Source organism: Zingiber officinale, chromosome 11A (genome assembly GCF_018446385.1).
Source record: "Zingiber officinale cultivar Zhangliang chromosome 11A, Zo_v1.1, whole genome shotgun sequence".
Lineage (NCBI taxonomy): Eukaryota > Viridiplantae > Streptophyta > Magnoliopsida > Zingiberales > Zingiberaceae > Zingiber > Zingiber officinale.
Genome location: NC_056006.1, coordinates 11673171 through 11682806, shown reverse-complemented (window position 1 = coordinate 11682806; position 9636 = coordinate 11673171). Strand labels below are relative to the sequence as shown.

The window sequence follows — 9636 nt, the reverse complement described above, 5'->3', positions numbered from 1 at the left end:
AAAAATCTTGCATGCTCACATGTTCAACAAGCTCAAATTTATAATAAATTAAATTGGTATTTTAGATATCATCAGGGCCAAATTTTAAAATTGTCACCAAATTATATTCTTAAATTTTTTTTAATTAACCTGGTACGAAGAAACCTATTTTGGGTTCCAAAAGCATGCATAAATTAATTATTTTGCATATCATACTTTTTATTTGCTTAGAATTATCAAATAAAATTTCTTTACATGATTTCTATTAGAAATAAATTAGAATTTATTTTTTTTAAGAAATAAAATTTCATTACTCATCTATGAAAAAATTTTTAAATTTTTTGACCGTCATATTATTTTTCTATATATTTTTTAACAAATTTTATATTTTTTAATTTAAAAATATCTTTCAGTACTATTGTTTTTGCAAAATTTATTTTTTTTTGTGAAACTTTATCATTTTCTATATCTAAGAAAATATTTTCAAAAATTTTTGACCGTTGGTAAATTTTGTGTGAATTATTTTTCTAAATACAAATTTTTAATATTAAAATTCTTGAAATTAAAATTTTGAAAGTTTATTTTTAATATTAAAATAATTCCTCTATTACATTATCAAAAAATTTCTCACGATTTTTTGTCCTCAGAAACTATTTTTAAGAAAAATTTTAGCAAAAATAAATCTTTATATATAAAAGAATTTATTACTGCTTAAATTCAATTCAATTTTTATGAAAATATTATTTTTGCTTTGGATATTTAAGTTTAATAGTTAGAAAAATTCTCAAAATTTTTTAATAATAATTTTATTTTTTTATATAAATGGTTTATAAATTATAAAAATCCAGATTTTTAAAATTTAAAAGTTCGTAATTTTTGTGGATAATAATTACCTCATTCTTATCCCTTAGACTCTGATTTAAATTTAGTGTAAAGTTATTTTCATGGAATACCTCATTTTTAATGTAGTCAAAGTGGGAGAATTAAAGATTAAGTCTAGGGGAGAGTACATTTTTTTTAAAAATCATGTACTTGCAATTTTTTACTGTTACTTGTTTGTGCTTTCCCTAACTTATCTTGGAATTGCTCACATCAAAAAGGGGAAGATTGTAAATTCCCCGTGGTAGTTTTGATACGATCAACCAAGTCAAGTTATGTCCTATTATGTTTTGCTATCCTTGTGTCTAAGTGTGCAGGAATTTAAGAGCACAAGAGATAGAGAGAAAGATGCAGCTAGCGAGAAGGACGACACGGGAGAGAGTTGACGGGCTTGGTGCATCCACTACAACAAAAACATTAAAAGACAACAGTTAAAAATCATTGTCGTAAACCCTTTAAAACCGTTGTAATTGACAGTATTATTAAAAGTAGGGGGCTACGACAATGGTTTTAAACCGTTGTTTTTGAATGAAAAGACAATAGTTTTACAAATATTTTAAACCGTTATCTCTGAATGAAAAGAAAACGGTTTAAAACCATTGTTATTTAGAGTATTTTTAATAACACTGCCAGTTATAATCATTTTTGAGGCTACGACAACAATTTTTAACTGTTGTTTTTTAGGGTGATAGACAATAATAATGACTTTAAACCGTTGTCTTTTAAATTATTATCTTTTAATACCAATATATCATATTTCAATTTAAATATATAATAAAGAATCATAATCAAGAAAGAATATTCCCCACATCAATATCATTCAAAATGTTAGTTATACAAGAATTACAATCACAAAAGAAGAAACATATCTCATGTTCAAATAAAATTTATCTCAATAGTATGAAAAGACAACAGTCACTTCCTCGAGTTGACTTGGTCCTTTGCTTGTTATAAACCTTGCATTGAAGGACTCAGTCTTATAGTTGGTCAAGCTCCTATTTGCAGTTCTTCTATCATTGTTACTTCCTCGAGCTGACTTGGTCCTGTGCTTGTTGTAATAATTTTTCCTTGCTTTGGGAAGTTGATGGTGATTCTTCTTCACAGTGTGTGATAGCAGTAAGGTGCATGGTGGATCATAGACATCAGAAGCCCATTTCACATGTAACTTGAAGTTCGATGGTGAACCATGTTGTGCGCGACTTCCCTTCATGGCAGAAATAAGCTTTGGAAGCATCTGGAGTAGCAGTCCAATAAATACATTAAGGAGAAGTACGAAATTTGCAAACATGAACGTGTATCACATATGGCCAATCCCACTAAAAAAATTATAATCCAATGAAAGTAGAATCAATTCTTGCGAGTTGCAACTAACATGGTCCTATTTTCTATAAATAGGAGCAAATCATTTTTGTAGACATGAATCTGCTGCATTTATGCAAAGAATGCAAATATGTCTTTTTTGGAGTAATACTAATTAAGGAAGTTCAATCCGTATGAAAAATTATAACGAGATTATTTTCATACTAAAATTTTACAGCAAGTGCGTGTATAAACCTTATACAGCAAGTGTGCGACTTCCCTTCATGGCAGAAAACTACTCTCCTCTTTCTCACTTGACTACATGGAATATTAATATTTGAAAGCCTAAATATTAATTTTCTCATAATAGGTGAGTCAATGAACAGAGAATAGTTTTTTGTAAATTCTACTAGAAAAAAGACAAACGAAATGAAATACAAGATGAAGGATACTACTCTGGTATTTGCATCTTGGAAGGTAAATATCTTCACATTTAAGGAAGTAGATCTTTACAGATCCATTGTGAGGAATATCAGATGTACCCACTAGTAAACATGGCTGCCCCTCACAAAAAAATTAAGGACAACTCCCAAAATTTTGTCTCACAAAGGATGACTCCAAAACTAATTCTAGAAATCTAGATAAAAAATAATTTACAAAGTTGGGAGAACAAACTAATGTTTCTGAACAAGCTAATTTGATTTACAACATTTGCACATATCAGTTATGAAGTAGATAGACATTGTACATATTTTAATGTAAGTTATATGTCACACCTACATGTCATCTTCATTCATGTATGTAGAGTAACCATTCCACTCTTTGAAAGCGTGATCATATCCTGAAGAATGCAACACAAATAACAATCATATATATAAGAACAAAAAGATAGCAGATAAGCACAATAACCAAGTAATATTAAGCATAATTCACCACCTCCATAGAAATAGGCTGGGGGTGCATAACAAGTGGGCACATAATAGTTGCCACCATTCACGGAATAGGTGAACACTCAAAAGGAAACCAATACCTTTGGCGCATCGGCATTACCCGACTCAATATGAATGGGAGAAACCTAAATTTCAAAGCAATTATTTATTAACACCAACTACAACATCCAAACATAGCTTCTGCAAGAAAAACTTAAAATGAATAGAACCGTCACTTGCTTGTTAGCTTCAACGCCATCTTTGGACTTCAGTGGAGGATCCAAAGAGGTTATGCAGTAAATTTGAAGCTTCTTCAACATAACAGTAAGGACAAAACCAACCAATCTGGAGATCTAGAGCAGGGAAGAACCTATGTAAGCAGTCATAAACCACTACTAAAGCTTCAACATCATGATAAAGTTAAACTAAATTTTGTATCTTGATCTGAGGAAAAACAATAATGATTTACAATACTAGGAAGATAAACTCAAACAAGCCTAGAATGTACCATTGACCAAAATTGACAAAAGGCACAGTGAAAAAGTTATCCAAGTTGCTGGTTACCACATATGGAATCAAGACAAGCCCTACATATCACAGATGATTCAGCCTGCACTAGAATTTGAAACTGGATTGGAACCCATTAAACTTCATTTCGAGTTAGGTGCTAGGAGAGTATGTCATATGTTAATTTTTAATTTGTACTGAAAAGGAAAGCTACCTGAGGAACCATGTTGAAGACTAGTCTCCAAGCTAGCACCTGCATCTTGTGGCAGCATAACAGCAAGAATACTTATGTTCAAACCGGTTTCATTCCTATCACAGACCATCTTGTATAACTCTGAAAACAAACAAGACTGTACTGAAGCAAACAAGGGATAGAAATTCACAAGCTTATGAATCAATGTCTTGTAGATGCACACAGATCAAGAGATTCCAGAAAGCATCTTTTTATACAAAGTAAATATGGAAAATAAAATGGAACTCGCATTGTGTTGACTTCAATATCTGGAGTAGAGTATTACTCTCCATATGACAAACATAATTAATATTACAATCAAGTTTTTGCTTTTAAAATAAAAAAAATACAAACCTTTATGGTTATTAATAATGAGGATGGCAGATGCACCAGCAGCTTCTGCGACCTTTGCCTTTGTTGTGAATTTGCATTTGCCTCGATGCACTAGTAGCACATCTCCAGCAAGCTAAAAAAAATTGACTTTTGAAACATTAGCCACACGCGATGGACAGAGCACAAGAGTTTATTGAAGACATAAGGAAGACTATACCCAATAACAAAAGGAAAACCTTTTTCTTAGGTGGAGTGTAGCAATCAGAAGGATCTGAAAGAGTAAGGCAAGTTCGGTTGGCATGTTTCTCTTTTGAAACTATTGTGGGGACAAATCGAGCTCCAACACCAGCAAATTCGTCATCTTCTGTATTGTTAATCCAAGTTTGCACTTTCACCTGGCAAGATGCAGGATACTAAGCAAGGCAAAAAAATCTAAAAATAAAAAATAAATTCAGAGATGAAATTCAAAAGGTACAAAGAATATATATCTGAAAGTTACTAACAAATCCTAATTACAAATAACACATGCCACGAACCACGCCCAAACGAAAACTTCGTACGTCGTGTAGTAGAGATCGACGAGGTTTTACACGAGGAGGTGTACCAAGAAGCCCCACGGCAAACCCTAGAAAGTAACTAGTACGATTTTCTCGATGAAAACCAAGCAAAGACAGAATTTTCTTTCATCAAGGAAAAAAATGAAGTCAAGAAAAGGTCCACTACCGTCCCCGTGTGATTACAGAGTAAACAATTTTTGAGAAAGTGCAGAAGGAGTTGGTGCCGGAGATGAGAAAATTGGGATGGAAGTCAGCCTGACCACGGAAGAGGGGCAACTCGATCAAAGACCAGGGAAGGAGGAGGAAGACAAAACAGCAAGGGTTCGCAGCGTGAAGAAATTGTATAAGGAGAGGGAAAGAAAAATGGGTCAGAGCATCTACATCAATTACCAAATTTTAGATAGGATAATTAAAAATCTTCTGCACCAGTTATCCTATCCATTCCTTAAATTTAGATTTGATAAATAGTGATTATCTAAATTTAGGGAATGAAACCTCTATCCTAAAAATAAAATAATATTTCTTTTTAATCTCTCTCCTTCCATTCATTCCATAAATATAATAATAAAAAAGTAGAAGAAAGAGAAGAAAATAATAAAAAAAATTAGGATGATGGAAATTTTAAGGTATTTGATGTAGTATGTAATGAAAAGTGATTATCTAAATTTAATAAAGTGAATCATTTACCCTAAATTTTAGATATAGTAATAGAGAACCTGATGTAGATGCTCTTAGGTTCGGGAAGGCTAAGGGGGGAAAACACGGCGCCAAAAATTTTGACAGAGGGGGAAGGCAAAACACACAATTGTAATAAAAACGGAGAAGGGGAAAAATGGCGAAAGAATAAAGTCAAAGACAACGGTTTATTAAAATCGTTGTCTTTGACAATATAAAATAATATAAAAAAACACAACGGTTTATAAAACTGTTGTCATAACCCCTAAAAAATATTTAAAGACAACGGTTTTAGATAACCGTTGTAAAATACGTTGTTGATTTAAAATAAAATCTCACAACGATAACGGTTTTCACAAAACTGTTGTCTTTTGTATTTTATGGGAGCTTAAAGATAACAGTTTTATAAAAAACCGTTAGTCTTTTATCAAATTCACAACAGTTTCTTCCAAAGTCGTTGTCTTTATGGTGTTGTCTTTTAACATTTTTGTTGTAGTGATCTGAGGGACGAGTCCAGTGCAAGAATACACTGGCGGACGGGAAGGAAGCGCGCGACGGTTCCGAGGGACAAGAAGCCGGAGCAGAGTCCGGTCAAAGCATGATCAGTCGATCGAACTGTAAGATCAGTCGATCGAACTGTAAGATCAGTCGATCGAACTGTAAGATCAGTCGATCGAACTGTAAGATCGATCGACCGAACAGTAAGATCGGTCGACCGAACCAGGTGACTCAGCAAAGGACAGATCATCAGCAGGAAAGGAAAAAAGGCTGATCGGTCGACCGAACCAGAGGACCGGTCGACCGATCCAATCAATATTAATGATGCAATAAATAGAGATCTCGGTTGATTTCACCGAACAAGGAAAATGCTTGTTCGGTCGACCGAAAGGCATGATCGGTCGACCGAACCATTGAAGGTCAGTTAATGCAGAATATCGAGCCAGCGTCAGACTCCAGCTAGAAGGGATCGAAGCTGGTTCGGTCGACCGAACAGAGGGATCGGCCGACCAAACATCCATCATACCTATAAATTGAGGCTCGAAGTCAGAGGCTGGATAGAACTTTATGATCAACTCTTGTGCTCTTCTGCAAGCTGCTCACGCTACATGTCGTCATCAAGTTTGCAAGTGACTTCATCCAACAGTGCCGACCGAGCTACGATTTACTACTTCTATTGTCGGTATATATTTATTTTAGTACTGCACTTAATTTTTATAAGATAGTAGGAGTGTTACTATCTTACATATTTGTACTTGTATGATTCATTTCTTTCCGAGGATTTCAGAAAGAAGGATTATAGTGCTTTGCCCATCGGTGCGGGTCAAGGACCGCGGACCTTCGAGTAGGAGTCGAGCTAGGCTCCGAATGAAGTAAACGCTTTTGTCTCTCTTTATTTTCCGCTGCTTAATTCTGACTTTAAAAGAAAAAGAATAGTTTTAAAAAGACACGATATTCACCCCCCCCTCTATCGCACTACTCGATCTATCAAGAGGGAACGACTCTAAAATACCGAACGAGTGTACATCAAATTTGACTTGGACAATTTTTACAGAAGTTATTGGGTGGTTACAAAAGGTTGTTGATAAATAAAGCTAGGACAGATCGGTGGTTACATCGTCTGGGAGTGAATCCTCAATCTTCTCCCTATGGATGAACTTGTTCGAGACCTCGATGGAGAGGTGCCCACCTCCCTTCAACTGTTGAAGGGTTCCATTAATATCATAGTTGAATAGTCATAAGGACCGATCTGTTAGCATCTGATTGAATTCGAACGAAGATACTCAACTTTGAAGGCTTCCAACCGGGCGGGCTCATCTTCTTGAACTTGGTGAATTGGGCCTTGGATGCCTCTAGCTTGGCCATCAATGGTTACAGCTCAGCGTCCTTTTCAGCGATTGTTTGTTGGTGTACCTCAATTTGGAGCTCACTAGCCATCTGTTCAGCCGCTCAACTAACTGGCTCCAAAGCCAGAGTTGCCTTTGCCTCCTAAAGTTTTTTGGTCAGGATCCGGGCTTCTTTGTTCTTTATTTCTAAGTCCTTGATAGCTCGAAGCTTCCTAGCGTTCGCTGAGTTAATCTTGGATCAAAGTTGTTTGTCTGCTTGGTCAATCGGTTTAGTTGGAAGGCCTAATCGTGATTTTTATTCTTCTCAACTGTCATTGGCCACTCGCACACTAGGAGCTGCTCGAAGGTTGTATCCAAGTCTTTTTTTAGCTGGGCCACCTCAACGGTAAGTCGATCGACTAAGGCCTGAGAGGCACTTGTCTCTACAACCGAGGCCCATAATTGTTTATTTTCATGCATCAAGAAGGTCAAGCTCTGCACCTAGAACTGTGAGTAAAAGAAATTCGGTATGGTCAATCGTGAAAATGAGTAAGAAACTCCAAAAAAGTTTCCAAGTGGATTTCTGGCTGAAACTGTGTGCAAGCTCACTAGGTGGAATGGCGGCCGCTCTATCCCTAGTATTTGCCCAGGTTTGGGCTAAGGGACCCTGTATGCGGATCTTATGTTCAGGAGAGCATGACTCAGTGTCATCCTGGTGGCGCCAAGTGCCAATAGGAAGTTGATAATGATCATAATATGCCTACGACCACTCAAGTCAAAGGGTTCTGAAGTCGCCTAGCCCTTAAACTTGGATAGAAGGGTGGAATGGATGATTAATGTAGGGATTGCTGCGTCTGCCAGTTGGAGCATCAAGTAGGAGATCAACTGCACTATGGTTGCCCCAGCTAGTAGCTCGGATAAAGAGGGGGTCCGATTGGAGGACAAAGGGGTCGGCAGACCGATTGCCCTTTCAAGGATGGTGGAGGAAGAACTCTCTCCCCGCTTAGATGGAGGACGAGGAGTCGACGTGGCCGCAGAGGTCTGCGGAATAAAGGTCTCTGAGCGGGAGGAAGCCTCCGATCGGGGCCTTTTCCGGTGTTGGCATTGGATTAGTGGCTCGCCAGAGGTAGCCAACTTGGAAGGAACTGCCACTGTGACCATGGAGGGACGGGCAGGTGGAAGCTCGCTTGTGGTAACCACAGCGTTGCTTCTGTTGCTCGGCTTACTTCTTCGGTCTACTCCTCTAATGTGCCGACCGGCAAGTGCCCATGGCTTTCCAGCTCGATAGTCCCCTTGGCGTTGATCTTGGCATCAGTCAGCTTACCCTTGCCGCTTATCAACGACTTAAACATGACTTGGGCTGTAAAAGAGAAAAAGAAATCAGTTAGATTCAAAAATGATAAAGAGAAATGATTTACCAAATAAGCTGGGCATCGGGCTCAGATAGGACTCAGGCAAAGCATATATAGAATGCTCTCCAGCAATAACTTATGGATGTGATATTTATGACCAGCCAGGTGCGCGACCACTTGGAGGTGGGCAAACTCCCATCGATATTTTCCTAGCGCAGGGGATTTCATTAGCTCCATTTGTCAATCGATCGGGAAAGCAGGCTGGTTGGGAAGTCGAACATATAAATAGTAATCCTTCCAACACTTATTAGAGGAGAGTATTTTTTTTTCAAAGTAAAGAGCACCCACTTGAGCTTGAAAAAGGAAGGTGCCTAGCTCGAAAAGTTTTGATAGTAAAAATAGTGGAAAATATGGGATAAAAGTGTAACGACCCGACCCTTTGGCCTCTTGGGTGACCCTTGTGGCGGCCCAACTGGCAGCCCTTATGTCGTCGGCCCATTTGGCGACCTCCACTGGATTTTTGCCTCCCAGATTCGAACTCTAAACCTCCAGCTTAAGTATTAGAGTTTATGAATCCTGAGAGATGATCTCACTTGGTTACCGGGATTCATAAATTCTAATACTTAAGTCTGGAGTTTTAGAGTTAGAATCTGAGGAATCCTGACCAGTGGAAAGTCCTAGTGAGTAACCGCACGGCGGTCGCCGACATGAGAGGTCGCCAAATGGCGACGACATAAGGGTCGACGATCGACGACCGAGGGTCGCCAAATGGGCCGCCAAATGGGCCAAGAGGGTCGGTCGTTACAATAAAAGGCGTCTTGTCGTCGGCCCGTTTGGCGACCTCTCATGTCGTCGATCGTTGGGCTAAGTTCTAGAGTTTATGAATCCTGGCAACCAAGTGAGATCATCTCACTGGATTCGTAAACTCTAATACTTAAGCCCGGAGGTTTAGAGTTCAAGAGGCAAAAAAAGTTGGGCCGCCACAAGGGCTGCCCAAGAGGCCAAAGGGCCGGGTCGTTACAAAAAGAGGAATTTCATACATGCGAAATGGTACAACAACCCCATACAGTA

At 37.7% G+C, this 9636-nt stretch overlaps 1 protein-coding gene across 1 annotated transcript; it reads right to left on the bottom strand.

Moving 5' to 3' along the window:
• Positions 1–1643: 1643 nt before the first annotated feature.
• LOC122031228 lies at positions 1644–8374 on the bottom strand. Its single transcript, XM_042590369.1, has 11 exons — positions 8173–8374; positions 4882–5092; positions 4695–4794; positions 4395–4553; positions 4180–4291; positions 3808–3927; positions 3651–3701; positions 3327–3439; positions 3094–3232; positions 2938–2998; positions 1644–2092 (listed from the first exon to the last, which is right to left on the bottom strand). The coding sequence occupies exons 1-8, from the start codon at positions 8372–8374 to the stop codon at positions 3336–3338; spliced, it is 1059 nt and encodes a 352-aa protein (XP_042446303.1). The 3' UTR covers positions 1644–2092; positions 2938–2998; positions 3094–3232; positions 3327–3335.
• Between the last annotated feature and the right edge of the window lie 1262 nt (positions 8375–9636).